This window comes from Tribolium castaneum, chromosome 6 (genome assembly GCF_031307605.1).
Source record: "Tribolium castaneum strain GA2 chromosome 6, icTriCast1.1, whole genome shotgun sequence".
Taxonomy (NCBI): domain Eukaryota; kingdom Metazoa; phylum Arthropoda; class Insecta; order Coleoptera; family Tenebrionidae; genus Tribolium; species Tribolium castaneum.
Window position 1 is genome coordinate 4,225,774 of NC_087399.1, and position 19,393 is coordinate 4,245,166.

The 19,393-nt window shown below is 32.4% G+C and overlaps 1 protein-coding gene across 4 annotated transcripts in view; it reads left to right on the forward strand.

Annotated features, from left to right (window-relative positions):
• LOC661389 (synaptotagmin 15) overlaps positions 1 to 19,393 on the forward strand; it is a 53,170-nt gene that overhangs the window by 15,243 nt on the left and 18,534 nt on the right. For all 4 annotated transcript variants that reach the window (XM_015982592.2, XM_967549.4, XM_015982593.2 and 1 more), the window contains exons 3-8: positions 88 to 253; positions 309 to 445; positions 516 to 726; positions 3,575 to 3,668; positions 3,721 to 3,882; positions 3,933 to 4,040. In XM_015982592.2, the coding sequence (XP_015838078.1) occupies positions 88 to 253; positions 309 to 445; positions 516 to 726; positions 3,575 to 3,668; positions 3,721 to 3,882; positions 3,933 to 4,040 (878 nt within the window). The remainder of the gene's footprint in view (positions 1 to 87; positions 254 to 308; positions 446 to 515; positions 727 to 3,574; positions 3,669 to 3,720; positions 3,883 to 3,932; positions 4,041 to 19,393) is intronic.

Consider the following 19,393-nt stretch of genomic DNA (forward strand, 5'->3'; position numbering starts at 1 on the left):
CATAGTTCGGGTTTAAGACGAAATTAAATTTTAATTAGGGGTGCAAACAGTGGGCGTTCAAATAAACTGAGACGTAATTTTTCGCAGAAATCCTGTATTCGTCGGTGGCTGTGGGCGTCGTCCTGCTTGTCTTTATTTCGGCGGCTGTGTTGTTTTTCCTCCGTCGTCGCAAAACTAAAAACGCTGACGAGGAACACGCCGCTTCCAGCATCCTTGTTTACCCATCTCAGCAAGGAACCGCGCCTCAGTTTTTGTAAGATAAGATATTCGTGTATCTCGTGTTTGTTTTATCATAAATTTCCACGTAGGACCAAAGAGATCCATTTCAGTCTTCCACCTTTAAGGAGCACCTCACTAGGCGACCTCACTGAACCGGATGATTCCGATGTCGACACCGAGAGTTTACTGCTTCCTTCGGTCTCGAATCAGAGATCGAATTCTTTCAGTAAGCCTCGCTGAAGTTTATGCTTGCTCGCGCCCCAAACGGTTTTTTTTTCATAAACATATTTTCCTAGGTTGTTACGGCTTAGGGGTGATAGAACCCGCCCTGTATAAAAGCACACTGGATTTGGACGAAATCCAGTGGCCGGAAGGGCACATTGGCCGGATCTGGTTCTCGCTAAGGTACGAACCTTCGACGGAAAAATTGCTGGTCTCCTTGCTCAAGGCCAAGAATTTGCCCTCGAGGACTGTGGGCACGGTCAACAGCTGCGACCCCTTTGTTCGGTAATAACACTTTTAAGGGTATAAATAATTGCACAGTAAGAATGATAGATGCACTGTAAAAATATTAAATGTCTAGTAAAATAATAAATGCACAAGAAAACAATTATAAATGCACAGCAAAAATAATAAATGCTCAGTAAGATCATAAATGTACAGTAAAAATAATAAATGCACAATAAAATAATAAATGCTTAGTTCGAGGGCTTTTAGTTCGCAAAAAAATTCATAACCCAAAAACTAAAAACCGTAGAGCAATGCGGTTTGTTCCATTGAATTCAGCGGCTCATTTTCTGTGTTATACCAACTTTTAACGAGATTTAAACTTTTAAAGTTTGTTGCTAAAAATTAAGATAGGCAATATCTGTAGTAAAAAATTTTATTTACCAAAAATAATAATAATAATAATAATAATAATAAGTCACAAACTAAAAGTCATAGAGCAATGCGGTTTGTTCCATTTAATTCAGCGGCTCATTTTCTGTTATTCCAACTTTTCATAAGATTTAAAATTTTCAATTTTTTTGCTTAAATTTCCTAACTTACCTTCGAAGAGATGTAAAAAAATTTTTTTTAAACTCATTCCAGCAAATTTTTATGGACTTCTACATGTCTTAACAACCCACTAAAGTTGTTAAAAGTCCACAAAAAGTCCAAATGTTCGATTTTTTGATGTTTGATTTTTTCAATTTTCGTCGCAGTTTTGGTCGGTTTTGGGTACCCGGAACATTTCTCGAGCAATAGCTCCGGAACTATTAAAGATAACCCCATGAAATGTATTACCGTTGGAAAGCTCTTTAAATTATCTATTTTTTTCAAAAAAGATTATTGTTCTCCGACTAATAGTTTTCGAGCAAATTGCTGCTAAATGCAAAAATTGGTAAAATTTTAAAAAATTCATAACTAAAAAACTATTGGGAATTTGTCAATTTTCTCGATGCCTATCGATTCCCCGGAACATTTTGCATAGGTGCGGATCAAAACAGTTCCACTTTTTACAATAGTTTAGCCGTAAATGAGAAAATAAAAAAACTAAAAAAAAGTTAACACCCCCCCCTTAAAATCGGTCAATTTTTAAAGTGTCTCAAAATCAAATGAAACCTATTCTATCTTATAGATTTTGATGTGCTCTTTACGATGGAACAAACCGTTTTCTTCTAGCTCTTTTAGTTTGGCCGTAATCGGCGTTTGAAAATTGAAAAATTTTTTGCGAGATATCGCCTTGAGTCCTATGCCATTTTGTAGAGTTTTTTATTCCGGTTGTCCTCCATTTTTCCGTTTCTCGATAACTCTAATAGTTTCGCCGTATTTGGCGGTTGAAAATTGAAAAAAAGTGAAAATGGAAACCTTTTTTTGCGTTTTTCTCAGAAACTGTAAGACTTAGAGCAACGAACAAAAAATCATCTGATAGCGCTTAATTTTTTCTATTTTTTCGACCAAACCCGGAGCCGCTCCGGGCAACGGTTCCGGCTACAGAGGCGATCAAAGTTTTTCACTAAAAAAATTCATGAAAAAAAAACTAAACGTCGTAGAGCATTGCGGTTTGTTCCATTGAATTCTACGGCTCATTTTACATATTATATCAATTTTTCACAAGAATTAAAAATTTAAAATTTTTTGCCTAAATTTAGGGTAGCCATTTGTCATAGTGAAAAATTTTATTCATTAAAAAAATTCATAACTCAAAAACTAAAAGTCGTAGAGCAATGCGGTTTGTTCCATTGATTTCAGCGGCTCATTTTCTATGTCATACCAACTTTTTTAACGAGATTTAAACTTTTAAAGTTTGTTGCTAAAAATTAAGATAGGCATTTTCTATAGTAGAAAATTTTATTCAACAAAAAAATTCATAACTCAAAAACTAAAAGTCGTAGAGCAATGCGGTTTGTTCCATTTAATTCAGCGGCTCATTTTCTGTATTATTCCAACTTTTCATGAGATTTAAAATTGTCAATTTTTTTACTTAAATTTCTTGAGTTACCTTCAAAGAGATGAAAATTTTTTTTTTTAAACTGACTCCAGCGAATTTTTATGGACTTCTACATGTCTTAACAACCCACTAAAGTTGTTAAAAGTCCACAAAAAGTCCATTTGTTCAATTTTTTTATGTTTGATTATTTCAATTTTCGTCGCAGTTTTTGTGGATTTTGGGTACACGGAACATTTGTCGAGCAATAGCTCCGAAACTATTAGAGATAACCCTATGAAGTGTATTATCGTTGGAAAGCTCTTTGCATTATCTATTTTTTTCAAAAAAGATTATTGTTCTCCGACTAATAGTTTTCGAGCAAATTGCAGATAAAAGCAAAAATTGGTAAAATTTTAAAAAATTCATCACTAAACAACTATTGGGAATTTGGCAATTTTCTCGTTGCCAATCGATTCCCAGGATCATTTTGCAAAGATAAGGCTTAAAATAGTTCCACTTTTTCGAATAATTTAGCCGTAATAGAAAAAATAAAAAAAAATAAATACTGATACGGTAATTTTTTATTTTTACTGATCAAAATCGAATTTATTACTGATCGCTTTATTACTCCCCATTTAATAATAATATTAGTAACAATACCGCATAAAAACAAGCTTCTGTAAATATTATATTGTTTGGCAGGAAAACGTTATAAAAAGGTACAATTCACTTGATCCGCAAAATCTAATAATAGTAATTACTTTAGGCAACTTCGAGTCGTCTTAGCGACATTTCGCCCCTGAATAAAAGGGAACAAATGTCCAAGTCGTATTTCGCTCAAGTCTATAAATAGCCAGTGCTTTAAGTTTGCATAATTGAGCGCTTTTCCAACAATTTCTTGTTTAATGTTTACAAAAGTGACCTCTGACATTTGCCCTCCAGCTTGCACTTAATGCCCGACGAAAGACGTTACTTGCAATCCAAACAGAAGAAAAAGACTTGCAACCCGTACTTTGACGAAACTCTGGTCTTCCAAGTGAGTAGAACGTCACGTACTTATCGCTACGAAAATTTGCATACAAATCCAGGTCTCGCAGAAAGATATGTCTGATCACATCCTGAAGCTGACAGTAATCGACGGCAGCAGGACTAAGCGAAGATCCGAAATCGGACACGTGACGTTTCCGCTCAAGGATTTGGAAATTGGGGACGGGACCGAACAGCAGCTTTTCAAGTTGGACTTGGAAAAGGTTTGTCGGTGGGATAACACGGTGGTGGGTTTTAAGGGTTGGGTTTACAGGAGCCGCAAGAGATCAAGTCGAATCTGGGGGAGTTGCTTGTGTCGCTGCTCTACAACGAAAATTTGAGTCGGCTTACGGCGACTGTGATAGAGGCCAGGGGGTTGAAGGTAAGATAGCGCTTTCTATACCGGTTCTAATCGATTTTGCCGTTTTTTGATAACTCTAGTAGTTTCTATCATTTCGTAGGGTTTTGTATTCTGGTTCACCGCAATTTTTCCGATTTTCGCTAACTTTAATAGTTTCTCTGAAATCAGCGGTTAAAATTGAAAAAAAGTGAAAATGACAGTGATAATGAAAGTGAAAAGCGTCTGATAGCGCTAAAAATTATATATTTTTTCGTCTAAAGCCAAAGCCACTCCGGGCAACAGTTCTGGCTACAGAAATGTTTAAAGTTTTACAGTAAAAAAATTCATAACTTGAAAACTAAAAGCCGTAGAGAATTGCGGTTTGCTTCATTGAATTCTACGGCTCATTTTACATATCATATCAATTTTTCACAAGAATTAAAAATTTAAATTTTTTTGCCTAAATTTAGGGAAGCCTTTTGTCATAGTGGAAAATTTTATTCATTAAAAAAATTCATAACTCGAAAACTAAAAGTCGTAGAGCAGTGCGGTTTGTTTCATTGGATTCAGCGGCTTTTTTTCTCTCTTATACTAATTTTTCACGGAATTTAAAATTTTTAATTTTTTTGCTCAAATTTCAATACAAGACTTACCTTCAAAGAGGTGAAAAAAAAATTTTTTTTAACTAACTCCAGCAAATTTTTATGGTCTTCTACATGTCTTAGCAACACACAAAAGTTGTTAAAAGTCCACAAAAAGTCTATATGTTCACTTTTTTGATGTTCGATTTTTTCAATTTTCGTCGCAGTTTTTGTCGATTTTGGGTACCCGGAACATTTGTCGAGCAATAGCTCCGGAACTATCAGAGATAACCCCATGAAGTGTATTATCGTTGGAAAGCTCTTTAAATTATATATTTTTTTCAAAAAAGATTATTGTTCTCCGGCTAATAGTTTTCGAGCAAATTGCTGATATATGCAAAAATTGGTAAAATTTTAAAAAATTCATAACTAAAAAACTATTGGGAATTTGGCAATTTTCTCGATGCCAATCGATTCCCCGGATCATTTTGCATTGGTATGGATCAAAACAGTTCCACTTTTTAAAATAGTTTAGCCGTAAATGAGAAAATAAAAAAAATAAAAAAAAAGTTAACATCCCCCCCTTAAAATTGGTCAATTTTTAAAGTGTCTCAAAATCAAATGAAACCTATTCTATCTTATAGATTTTGATGTGCTCTTTACGATGGAACAAACCGTTTTCTTCTAGCTCTTTTAGTTTGGCCGTAATCGGCGTTTGAAAATTGAAAATTTTTTTGCGAGATATCGCCTTGAGTCCTATGCCATTTTGTAGAGTTTTTTATTCCGGTTGTCGTCCATTTTTTCGTTTCTCGATAACTCTAATAGTTTCGTCGTAATTGGCGGTTGAAAATTGAAAAAAAGTGAAAATGGAAACCTTTTTTTGCGTTTTTCTCGGAAACTGTAAGACTTAGAGCAACGAACAAAAAACCATCTGATAGCGCTTAATTTTATCTATTTTTTCGACCAAACCCGGAGCCGCTCCGGGCAACGGATCCGGCTACAGAGGCGATCAAAGTTTTTCACTAAAAAAATTCATAAAAAAAAAACTAAAAGTCGTAGAGCATTGCGGTTGGTTCCATTGAATTCTACGGCTCATTTTACATATTATATCAATTTTTCACAAGCATTAAAAATTTAAAATTTTTTGCCTGGATTTAGGGCAGCCATTTGTCATAGTGAAAAATTTTTTTCATTAAAAAAATTCATAACTCAAAAACTAAAAGTCGTAGAGCAGTGCGGTTTGTTCCATTGGATTCAGCGGCTCATTTTACATATTATACCAATTTTTCACAAGCATTAAAAATTTTAAATTTTTTGCCTAAATTTAGGGTAGCCATTTGTCATAGTGAAAAATATTTTTCATTAAAAAAATTCATAACTCGAAAACTAAAAATCGTGGAGCAGTGCGGTTTGTTCCATTGGATTCAGCGGCTTTTTTTCTCTATTATACTAATTTTTCACGCAATTTAAAATTTTCAATTTTTTTTGCTTAAATTTCCTGAGTAATACAAGACTCACCTTCAAAGAGGTGAAAAAAAATTTTTTTTTTTAAGTAACTCCAGCAAATTTTTATGGACTTCTACATGTCTTAACAACCCACAAAAGTTGTTAAAAGTCCACAAAAAGTCCAAATGTTCTTTTTTTTGATGTTTGATTTTTTCAATTTTCGTCGCAGTTTTTGTCGGTTTTGGGTACCCGGAACATTTCTCGAGGAATAGCTCCGGAACTATTAGAGATGACCCTATGAAGTGTATTATCGTTGGAAAGCTCTTTAAATTATCTATTTTTTTCAAAAAAGATTATTGTTCTCCGACTAATAGTTTTCGAGGAAATTGCTGATAAATGCAAAAATTGGTAAAATTTTAAAAAATTCATAACTAAAAAACTATTGGGAATTTGGCAATTTTCTCGATGCTAATCGATTCCCCGGATCATTTTGCATAGGTGAGGATCAAAACAGTTCCACTTTTTACAATAGTTTAGCCGTAAATGAGAATATAAAAAAAAATAAAAAAAAGTTAACACCCCCCCCTTAAAATTGGTCAATTTTTAAAGTGTCTCAAAATCAAATGAAACCTATTCTATCTTATAGATTTTGATGTGCTCTTTACGATGGAACAAACCGTTTTCTTCTAGCTCTTTTAGTTTGGCCGTAATCGGCGTTTGAAAATTGAAAATTTTTTTGCGAGATATCGCCTTGAGTCCTATGCCATTTTGTAGAGTTTTTTATTCCGGTTGTCCTCCATTTTTCCGTTTCTCGATAACTCTAATAGTTTCGCCGTAATTGGCGGTTGAAAATTGAAAAAAAGTGAAAATGGAAACCTTTTTTTGCGTTTTTCTCGGAAACTGTAAGACTTAGAGCAACGAACAAAAAGCCATCTGATAGCGCTTAATTTTATCTATTTTTTCGACCAAACCCGGAGCCGCTCCGGACAACGGTTCCGGCTACAGAAGCGATCAAAATTTTTCACTAAAAAAATTCATAAAAAAAAAAACTAAAAGTCGTAGAGCATTGCGGTTTGTTCCATTGAATTCTACGGTTCATTTTACATATTGTATCAATTTTTCACAAGCATTAAAAATTTAAAATTTTTTGCCTGGATTTAGGGTAGCCATTTGTCATTGTGAAAAATTTTTTTCATTAAAAAAATTCATAACTCGAAAACTAAAAGTCGTAGAGCAGTGCGGTTTGTTCCATTGGATTCAGCGGCTCATTTTACATATTATACCAATTTTTCACAAGCATTAAAAATTTAAAATTTTTTGCCTAAATTTAGGGTAGCCATTTGTCATAGTGAAAAATTTTTTTCATTAAAAAAATTCACAACTCGAAAACTAAAAATCGTGGAGCAGTGCGGTTTGTTCCATTGGATTCAGCGGCTTTTTTTCTCTATTATACTAATTTTTCACGCAATTTAAAATTTTCAATATTTTTTGCTTAAATTTCCTGAGTAATACAAGACTCACCTTCAAAGAGGTGAAAAAAAATTTTTTTTTTTAAGTAACTCCAGCAAATTTTTATGGACTTCTACATGTCTTAACAACCCACAAAAGTTGTTAAAAGTCCACAAAAAGTCCAAATGTTCGATTTTTTGATGTTGGTTTTTTTCAATTTTCGTCGCAGTTTTTGTCGGTTTTGGGTACCCGGAACATTTCTCGAGGAATAGCTCCGGAACTATTAGAGATGACCCTATGAAGTGTATTATCGTTGGAAAGCTCTTTAAATTATCTATTTTTTTCAAAAAAGATTATTGTTCTCCGACTAATAGTTTTCGAGGAAATTGCTGATAAATGCAAAAATTGGTAAAATTTTAAAAAATTCATAACTAAAAAACTATTGGGAATTTGGCAATTTTCTCGATGCTAATCGATTCCCCGGATCATTTTGCATAGGTGAGGATCAAAACAGTTCCACTTTTTACAATAGTTTAGCCGTAAATGAGAATATAAAAAAAAATAAAAAAAAGTTAACACCCCCCCCTTAAAATTGGTCAATTTTTAAAGTGTCTCAAAATCAAATGAAACCTATTCTATCTTATAGATTTTGATGTGCTCTTTACGATGGAACAAACCGTTTTCTTCTAGCTCTTTTAGTTTGGCCGTAATCGGCGTTTGAAAATTGAAAATTTTTTTGCGAGATATCGCCTTGAGTCCTATGCCATTTTGTAGAGTTTTTTATTCCGGTTGTCCTCCATTTTTCCGTTTCTCGATAACTCTAATAGTTTCGCCGTAATTGGCGGTTGAAAATTGAAAAAAAGTGAAAATGGAAACCTTTTTTTGCGTTTTTCTCGGAAACTGTAAGACTTAGAGCAACGAACAAAAAGCCATCTGATAGCGCTTAATTTTATCTATTTTTTCGACCAAACCCGGAGCCGCTCCGGACAACGGTTCCGGCTACAGAAGCGATCAAAATTTTTCACTAAAAAAATTCATAAAAAAAAAACTAAAAGTCGTAGAGCATTGCGGTTTGTTCCATTGAATTCTACGGTTCATTTTACATATTGTATCAATTTTTCACAAGCATTAAAAATTTAAAATTTTTTGCCTGGATTTAGGGTAGCCATTTGTCATTGTGAAAAATTTTTTTCATTAAAAAAATTCATAACTCGAAAACTAAAAGTCGTAGAGCAGTGCGGTTTGTTCCATTGGATTCAGCGGCTCATTTTACATATTATACCAATTTTTCACAAGCATTAAAAATTTAAAATTTTTTGCCTAAATTTAGGGTAGCCATTTGTCATAGTGAAAAATTTTTTTCATTAAAAAAATTCACAACTCGAAAACTAAAAATCGTGGAGCAGTGCGGTTTGTTCCATTGGATTCAGCGGCTTTTTTTCTCTATTATACTAATTTTTCACGCAATTTAAAATTTTCAATATTTTTTGCTTAAATTTCCTGAGTAATACAAGACTCACCTTCAAAGAGGTGAAAAAAAATTTTTTTTTTTAAGTAACTCCAGCAAATTTTTATGGACTTCTACATGTCTTAACAACCCACAAAAGTTGTTAAAAGTCCACAAAAAGTCCAAATGTTCGATTTTTTGATGTTGGTTTTTTTCAATTTTCGTCGCAGTTTTTGTCGGTTTTGGGTACCCGGAACATTTCTCGAGGAATAGCTCCGGAACTATTAGAGATGACCCTATGAAGTGTATTATCGTTGGAAAGCTCTTTAAATTATCTATTTTTTTCAAAAAAGATTATTGTTCTCCGACTAATAGTTTTCGAGGAAATTGCTGATAAATGCAAAAATTGGTAAAATTTTAAAAAATTCATAACTAAAAAACTATTGGGAATTTGGCAATTTTCTCGATGCTAATCGATTCCCCGGATCATTTTGCATAGGTGAGGATCAAAACAGTTCCACTTTTTACAATAGTTTAGCCGTAAATGAGAATATAAAAAAAAATAAAAAAAAGTTAACACCCCCCCCTTAAAATTGGTCAATTTTTAAAGTGTCTCAAAATCAAATGAAACCTATTCTATCTTATAGATTTTGATGTGCTCTTTACGATGGAACAAACCGTTTTCTTCTAGCTCTTTTAGTTTGGCCGTAATCGGCGTTTGAAAATTGAAAATTTTTTTGCGAGATATCGCCTTGAGTCCTATGCCATTTTGTAGAGTTTTTTATTCCGGTTGTCCTCCATTTTTCCGTTTCTCGATAACTCTAATAGTTTCGCCGTAATTGGCGGTTGAAAATTGAAAAAAAGTGAAAATGGAAACCTTTTTTTGCGTTTTTCTCGGAAACTGTAAGACTTAGAGCAACGAACAAAAAGCCATCTGATAGCGCTTAATTTTATCTATTTTTTCGACCAAACCCGGAGCCGCTCCGGACAACGGTTCCGGCTACAGAAGCGATCAAAATTTTTCACTAAAAAAATTCATAAAAAAAAAAACTAAAAGTCGTAGAGCATTGCGGTTTGTTCCATTGAATTCTACGGTTCATTTTACATATTGTATCAATTTTTCACAAGCATTAAAAATTTAAAATTTTTTGCCTGGATTTAGGGTAGCCATTTGTCATTGTGAAAAATTTTTTTCATTAAAAAAATTCATAACTCGAAAACTAAAAGTCGTAGAGCAGTGCGGTTTGTTCCATTGGATTCAGCGGCTCATTTTACATATTATACCAATTTTTCACAAGCATTAAAAATTTAAAATTTTTTGCCTAAATTTAGGGTAGCCATTTGTCATAGTGAAAAATTTTTTTCATTAAAAAAATTCACAACTCGAAAACTAAAAATCGTGGAGCAGTGCGGTTTGTTCCATTGGATTCAGCGGCTTTTTTTCTCTATTATACTAATTTTTCACGCAATTTAAAATTTTCAATATTTTTTGCTTAAATTTCCTGAGTAATACAAGACTCACCTTCAAAGAGGTGAAAAAAAATTTTTTTTTTTAAGTAACTCCAGCAAATTTTTATGGACTTCTACATGTCTTAACAACCCACAAAAGTTGTTAAAAGTCCACAAAAAGTCCAAATGTTCGATTTTTTGATGTTGGTTTTTTTCAATTTTCGTCGCAGTTTTTGTCGGTTTTGGGTACCCGGAACATTTCTCGAGGAATAGCTCCGGAACTATTAGAGATGACCCTATGAAGTGTATTATCGTTGGAAAGCTCTTTAAATTATCTATTTTTTTCAAAAAAGATTATTGTTTTCCGACTAATAGTTTTCGAGGAAATTGCTGATAAATGCAAAAATTGGTAAAATTTTAAAAAATTCATAACTAAAAAACTATTGGGAATTTGGCAATTTTCTCGATGCCAATCGATTCCCCGGATCATTTTGCATTGGTATGGATCAAAACAGTTCCACTTTTTAAAATAGTTTAGCCGTAAATGAGAAAATAAAAAAAATAAAAAAAAAGTTAACACCCCCCCCTTAAAATTGGTCAATTTTTAAAGTGTCTCAAAATCAAATGAAACCTATTCTATCTTATAGATTTTGATGTGCTCTTTACGATGGAACAAACCGTTTTCTTCTAGCTCTTTTAGTTTGGCCGTAATCGGCGTTTGAAAATTGAAATTTTTTTTGCGAGAAATCGCCTTGAGTCCTATGCCATTTTGTAGAGTTTTTTATTCCGGTTGTTCTCCATTTTTCCGTTTCTCGATAACTCTAATAGTTTCGCCGTAATTGGCGGTTGAAAATTGAAAAAAAGTGAAAATGGAAACCTTTTTTTGCGTTTTTCTCGGAAACTGTAAGACTTAGAGCAACGAACAAAAAACCATCTGATAGCGCTTAATTTTATCTATTTTTTCGACCAAACCCGGAGCCGCTCCGGGCAACGGATCCGGCTACAGAGGCGATCAAAGTTTTTCACTAAAAAAATTCATAAAAAAAAAACTAAAAGTCGTAGAGCATTGCGGTTGGTTCCACTGAATTCTACGGCTCATTTTACATATTATATCAATTTTTCACAAGCATTAAAAATTTAAAATTTTTTGCCTGGATTTAGGGCAGCCATTTGTCATAGTGAAAAATTTTTTTCATTAAAAAAATTCATAACTCAAAAACTAAAAGTCGTAGAGCAGTGCGGTTTGTTCCATTGGATTCAGCGGCTCATTTTACATATTATACCAATTTTTCACAAGCATTAAAAATTTAAAATTTTTTGCCTAAATTTAGGGTAGCCATTTGTCATAGTGAAAAATTTTTTTCATTAAAAAAATTCATAACTCGAAAACTAAAAATCGTGGAGCAGTGCGGTTTGTTCCATTGGATTCAGCGGCTTTTTTTCTCTATTATACTAATTTTTCACGCAATTTAAAATTTTCAATTTTTTTTGCTTAAATTTCCTGAGTAATACAAGACTCACCTTCAAAGAGGTGAAAAAAAATTTTTTTTTTAAGTAACTCCAGCAAATTTTTATGGACTTCTACATGTCTTAACAACCCACAAAAGTTGTTAAAAGTCCACAAAAAGTCCAAATGTTCGATTTTTTGATGTTGGTTTTTTTCAATTTTCGTCGCAGTTTTTGTCGGTTTTGGGTACCCGGAACATTTCTCGAGGAATAGCTCCGGAACTATTAGAGATGACCCTATGAAGTGTATTATCGTTGGAAAGCTCTTTAAATTATCTATTTTTTTCAAAAAAGATTATTGTTCTCCGACTAATAGTTTTCGAGGAAATTGCTGATAAATGCAAAAATTGGTAAAATTTTAAAAAATTCATAACTAAAAAACTATTGGGAATTTGGCAATTTTCTCGATGCTAATCGATTCCCCGGATCATTTTGCATTGGTATGGATCAAAACAGTTCCACTTTTTAAAATAGTTTAGCCGTAAATGAGAAAATAAAAAAAATAAAAAAAAAGTTAACACCCCCCCCTTAAAATTGGTCAATTTTTAAAGTGTCTCAAAATCAAATGAAACCTATTCTATCTTATAGATTTTGATGTGCTCTTTACGATGGAACAAACCGTTTTCTTCTAGCTCTTTTAGTTTGGCCGTAATCGGCGTTTGAAAATTGAAAATTTTTTTGCGAGATATCGCCTTGAGTCCTATGCCATTTTGTAGAGTTTTTTATTCCGGTTGTCCTCCATTTTTCCGTTTCTCGATAACTCTAATAGTTTCGCCGTAATTGGCGGTTGAAAATTGAAAAAAAGTGAAAATGGAAACCTTTTTTTGCGTTTTTCTCGGAAACTGTAAGACTTAGAGCAACGAACAAAAAACCATCTGATAGCGCTTAATTTTATCTATTTTTTCGACCAAACCCGGAGCCGCTCCGGGCAACGGATCCGGCTACAGAGGCGATCAAAGTTTTTCACTAAAAAAATTCATAAAAAAAAACTAAAAGTCGTAGAGCATTGCGGTTGGTTCCATTGAATTCTACGGCTCATTTTACATATTATATCAATTTTTCACAAGCATTAAAAATTTAAAATTTTTTGCCTGGATTTAGGGCAGCCATTTGTCATAGTGAAAAATTTTTTTCATTAAAAAAATTCATAACTCAAAAACTAAAAGTCGTAGAGCAGTGCGGTTTGTTCCATTGGATTCAGCGGCTCATTTTACATATTATACCAATTTTTCACAAGCATTAAAAATTTAAAATTTTTTGCCTAAATTTAGGGTAGCCATTTGTCATTGTGAAAAATTTTTTTCATTAAAAAAATTCATAACTCGAAAACTAAAAATCGTGGAGCAGTGCGGTTTGTTCCATTGGATTCAGCGGCTTTTTTTCTCTGTTATACTAATTTTTCACGCAATTTAAAATTTTCAATTTTTTTTGCTTAAATTTCCTGAGTAATACAAGACTCACCTTCAAAGAAGTGAAAAAAAATTTTTTTTTTAAGTAACTCCAGCAAATTTTTATGGACTTCTACATGTCTTAACAACCCACAAAAGTTGTTAAAAGTCCACAAAAAGTCCAAATGTTCGATTTTTTGATGTTGGTTTTTTTCAATTTTCGTCGCAGTTTTTGTCGGTTTTGGGTACCCGGAACATTTCTCGAGGAATAGCTCCGGAACTATTAGAGATAACCCTATGAAGTGTATTATCGTTGGAAAGCTCTTTGCATTATCTATTTTTTTCAAAAAAGATTATTGTTCTCCGACTAATAGTTTTCGAGGAAATTGCTGATAAATGCAAAAATTGGTAAAATTTTAAAAAATTCATAACTAAAAAACTATTGGGAATTTGGCAATTTTCTCGATGCTAATCGATTCCCCGGATCATTTTGCATGGGTATAGATCAAAACAGTTCCATTTTTTGGAATAGTTTAGCCGTAAATGCGAAAATAAAAAAAATTAAAAAGAAGTTAACACCCCCCCCTTAAAATTGGTCAATTTTTAAAGTGTCTCAAAATCAAATGAAACCTATTCTATCTTATAGATTTTGATGTGCTCTTTACGATGGAACAAACCGTTTTCTTCTAGCTCTTTTAGTTTGGCCGTAATCGGCGTTTGAAAATTGAAAATTTTTTTGCGAGATATCGCCTTGAGTCCTATGCCATTTTGTAGAGTTTTTTATTCCGGTTGTCCTCCATTTTTCCGTTTCTCGATAACTCTAATAGTTTCGCCGTAATTGGCGGTTGAAAATTGAAAAAAAGTGAAAATGGAAACCTTTTTTTGCGTTTTTCTCGGAAACTGTAAGACTTAGAGCAACGAACAAAAAGCCATCTGATAGCGCTTAATTTTATCTATTTTTTCGACCAAACCCGGAGCCGCTCCGGACAACGGTTCCGGCTACAGAAGCGATCAAAATTTTTCACTAATAAAATTCATAAAAGAAAAACTAAAAGTCGTAGAGCATTGCGGTTTGTTCCATTGAATTCTACGGTTCATTTTACATATTATATCAATTTTTCACAAGCATTAAAAATTTAAAATTTTTTGCCTAAATTTAGGGTAGCCATTTGTCATAGTGAAAAATTTTTTTCATTAAAAAAATTCACAACTCGAAAACTAAAAATCGTGGAGCAGTGCGGTTTGTTCCATTGGATTCAGCGGCTTTTTTTCTCTCTTATACTAATTTTTCACGGAATTTAAAATTTTCAATTTTTTTTGCTTAAATTTCCTGAGTAATACAAGACTCACCTTCAAAGAGGTGAAAAAAAATTTTTTTTTTTAAGTAACTCCAGCAAATTTTTATGGACTTCTACATGTCTTAACAACCCACAAAAGTTGTTAAAAGTCCACAAAAAGTCCAAATGTTCGATTTTTTGATGTTTGATTTTTTTCAATTTTCAATTTAGGGTAGCCATTTGTCATGGTGAAAAATTTTATTCATTAAAAAAATTCATAACTCAAAAACTAAAAGTCGTAGAGCAATGCGGTTTGTTCCATTGAATTCAGCGGCTCATTTTGCGTATAAAACCATCTTTTAACAAAATGTAAACTTTTAAAGTTTTTTGCTAAAAATTAAGATAAGCAATATCTATAGTGAAAAATTTTATTTACGAAAAAAAATTCATAACTAAAAAACTAAAAGCCGTAGAGCAATGCGGTTTGTTCCATTGAATTCTACGGTTTATTTTACATATTATATAAAATTTTCACAAGAATTTGAAATTTATTTTTTTTTTGCTTAAATTTAGAGTAGCCTAAATTAATCAATAATTGTATACGGGATATGGCGTGCCAGGACTTTCTGCAAGTCATTCGCTTTTCAAAAAAATCCTTTATGCCGTTTCATGCATTTTACGCTGAATATTTGATTGCAAAGTGATTGAAAAGGTCAGATGTCGAGAATGTTTCATTAGGCGCGCGGAAAACATTTCATTTCCTGTCAGTCGGCGGACACTCGTTTGAAATGGACGCCCGACTCGCTGAGATTCAGCAAAGGTGAAAGTGTAGTGGAATTGCAAAATTAATAAAATAGGTGTTTTAAGCGCCTCGTTTGCGACAAAACCTCAAGAACAATCACATTATTTTCCCATAAATTAAGCACGCAATAAACAATTTACAGCGCCGTTAAGTATGTAAATCACCGAATCGATCTCCTTTTATAGTGTTTTAAAAATTCAAGATTAAACTTTTGATAAAAAGCACAGCAGAATCGTAAAATTAATTCCATGTAATTATGCCTACTTATGCGAAATACATCGTACTTGGCCATCAATAATTCCCCACTATGCCATTCGTGATCCACTCCACAATAAGGAGTCGACACGTCTTCGTCAATTATTATCAAGTCGCGTTTATTAATTATTCAGGTCTTTTTATCCACGAAAGTCTGGCGAATTCCCAGCACGTCTGCGATTAAAAAATTGATGTTTGTGGCCGGAAATTAAAATTTATCGCCGCACAAGTGTATGAATTTTTTCACGCAGCAAATGTGATTATGACTGAGTTGAACAGGTCTAACTAATTTTGCATCGATTTTCTGGATTTGCGCAAGGAACGCATTCAAGACCACTTTTCGTGTTCTACTGTGTATAATATTGGATTATTTTTCTTTGTATGTCAACGTCTGGAATTCTGTGAGTCGCTATGACGACTAAATACACCTAAATTCAATCCCGCGGTGAGGAACACAGGTTATGACCTTTCCTCGCACAAAGTGAAATGATACCAACAAAAGAAATAGATCGGGTATGACGTCGAAAGGTGCTTCGGATCGTTTTACGGGTTTTATGTGAAACCGTATCTCTAATAACGGAAAACTGATGGAAAGCCGACATTGCTTTGATGTCTCGGATTTATATTCAAATTGGCTTCTGGAATGATTCAAATTTGGGAAGCTGCAAATATTGGCAGAATTTGAATGCAAATCTAAACACATAAATCTTTGCGTTTGCATCTATTTGCACTTTTCAAGTGGAGCAAGTAATTGCGTTATCTAACACATTGCGTTCACACATTCGTAATGTTATTCATCTTCCTTTCACTCATGTATTTCCGCAGATTTAGCTGCTTATAAGAAACCCTATAACCCGAAATATAAAAATGTAAAACATACAGGTGATCCGTTCAAACTCCACATTGTACAACCATAATTTCTTAGGTCCTGCTCAATAAAAATATTCTCAAGATGGTAACACTTCCTTATTTTAAATAGAAAGCTATATTTTTAAGGCGTTTTTGAATTACTAGAATTATTTTAAGGTACTCTTCGTGAGCTTACCTTTTACCTAAATTTAGCCATTTACGAAATATTTAAGGTTTTTAATTTTTTTTTAATTTGCACCTTCCAGTTCAAAAATCGATAACTCTGCCATTTTTTAAAATTTGGAGATATTTTTTAGCTCATTTGAAAGACGAAGCCAAGATCTTTTATTTTTTATTTTAAAACTGCCAAATTCCCAATAGTTTTTTACTTATGAATTTTTTAAAATTTCACCTATTTTTGCTTTTATTTGCAAGTATCTCGAAAACTATTAGTCGGAGAACAAAGGTCTTTTTAAAAAAAAATAGATAACCAAAAGAGCTTTCCAAAGATAATACATTTGATGGGGTCATCTCTAATAGTTCCGGAGTTATTGGTCGATAAATGTTCCGGGCACCCGGAATCGACCAAAATCGCGACAAAAATTGGAAAAATTAAACATCAAAAAATCGAACATACGGACTTTGTTAGGACTTTTAACAACTCTAGAGAGTTGTAAAGGGATATATAAGTACGAAAAAGTATGATAGGACGAATTTAAAAAAAAATTTTTTCACTTTCTCGAAGGTAAGTGTATTTATTACTCAGGAAATTTTAACAAAAAAAATCAAAAATTTAAATCTTGTGAAAAGTTGGAATATTACAGAAAATGACCCGCTGAATTCAATGGAACAAACCGCATTGCTCTACGACTTTTAGTTTTTGAGTTATGAATTTCTTTTGGTAAATAAAATTTTTCACTGTAGATTCTGCCTATCTTAATTTTTAGCAAAAAACTTTAAAAGTTTACATCTTGCTGAAAGATGGTTTTATACGCAAAATGAGCCGCTGAATTCAATGGAACAAACCGCATTGCTCTATGACTTTTAGTTTTTGAGTTATGAATTTTTTTTCATAAATAAAATTTTTCACTATAGATATTGCCTATCTTAATTTTTAGCAAAAAACTTTAAAAGTTTACATCTTGTTGAAAGATGGTTTTATACGCAAAATGAGCTGCTGAATTCAATGGAACAAACCGCATTGCTCTACGACTTTTAGTTTTTGAGTTATGAATTTTTTTTCATAAATAAAATTTTTTACTATAGATATTGCCTATCTTAATTTTTAGCAAAAAACTTTAAAAGTTTACATCTTGTTGAAAGATGGTTTTATACGCAAAATGAGCCGCTGAATTCAGTGGAACAAACCGCATTGCTCTACGACTTTTAGTTTTTGAGTTATGAATTTCTTTTGGTAAATAAAATTTTTCACTGTAGATTCTGCCTATCTTAATTTTTAGCAAAAAACTTTAAAAGTTTACATCTTGCTGAAAGATGGTTTTATACGCAAAATGAGCCGCTGAATTCAATGGAACAAACCGCATTGCTCTACGACTTTTAGTTTTTGAGTTATGAATTTTTTTTCATAAATAAAATTTTTTACTATAGATATTGCCTATCTTAATTTTTAGCAAAAAACTTTAAAAGTTTACATCTTGTTAAAAGATGGTTTTATACGCAAAATGAGCCGCTGAATTCAATGGAATAAACCGCATTGCTCTACGACTTTTAGTTTTTGAGTTATGAAATGTTTTTCGTAAATAAAATTTTTCACTGTAGATTCTGCCTATCTTAATTTTTATCAAAAAACTTTAAAAGTTTACATCTTGTTGAAAGATGGTTTCATACGCAAAATGAGCCGCTGAATTCAATGGAACAAACCGCATTGCTCTACGACTTTTAGTTTTTGAGTTATGAATTTCTTTTGGTAAATAAAATTTTTCACTGTAGATTCTGCCTATCTTAATTTTTAGCAAAAAACTTTAAAAGTTTACATCTTGTTGAAAGATGGTTTTATACGCAAAATGAGCCGCTGAATTCAATGGAACAAACCGCATTGCTCTATGACTTTTAGTTTTTGAGTTATGAATTTTTTTTCATAAATAAAATTTTTCACTATAGATATTGCCTATCTTAATTTTTAGCAAAAAATTTTAAAAGTTTACATCTTGTTGAAAGATGGTTTTATACGCAAAATGAGCCGCTGAATTCAATGGAACAAACCGCATTGCTCTACGACTTTTAGTTTTTGAGTTATGAATTTTTTTTGTTAAATAAAATTTTTCATTGTAGATTCTGCCTATCTTAATTTTTAGCAAAAAACTTTAAAAGTTTACATCTTGTTAAAAGATGGTTTTATACGCAAAATGAGCCGCTGAATTCAATGGAACAAACCGCATTACTCTACGACTTTTAGTTTTTGAGTTATGAAATTTTTTTCGTAAATAAAATTTTTCACTATAGATATTGCCTATCTTAATTTTTAGGAAAAAACTTTAAAAGCTTACATTTTGTTAAAAGATGGTTTTATACGCAAAATGAGCCGCTGAATTCAATGGAGCAAACCGCATTGCTCTACGACTTTTAGTTTTTGAGTTATGAATTTTTTTGTTGACTAAAATTTTCAACTATGGGAAATGCCTATCCTTTAGCAAAGGATTTTAAAATGTTAGATCTCGTTAAAAGTTGGTTTAATACAGAAAATGAGCCGCTGACCTGTATAAAACGTGCATCTCAAATTCAGAAAACTCGTTTTTTAAATTACTGCATTTGCAATTTTATATCCTTTTATTATTACTCTACATTACATTAGAAGGAAGAATGTTTTTATTATTTAAATAACTTAGATCCTTCATTGAAAATCTCTTCTCAAAGTGAAATACTGGCATTTTCCCACATTATAAAAAGACTGCTTTTATCCACATAAATTTATGCAGCTCACTGAAT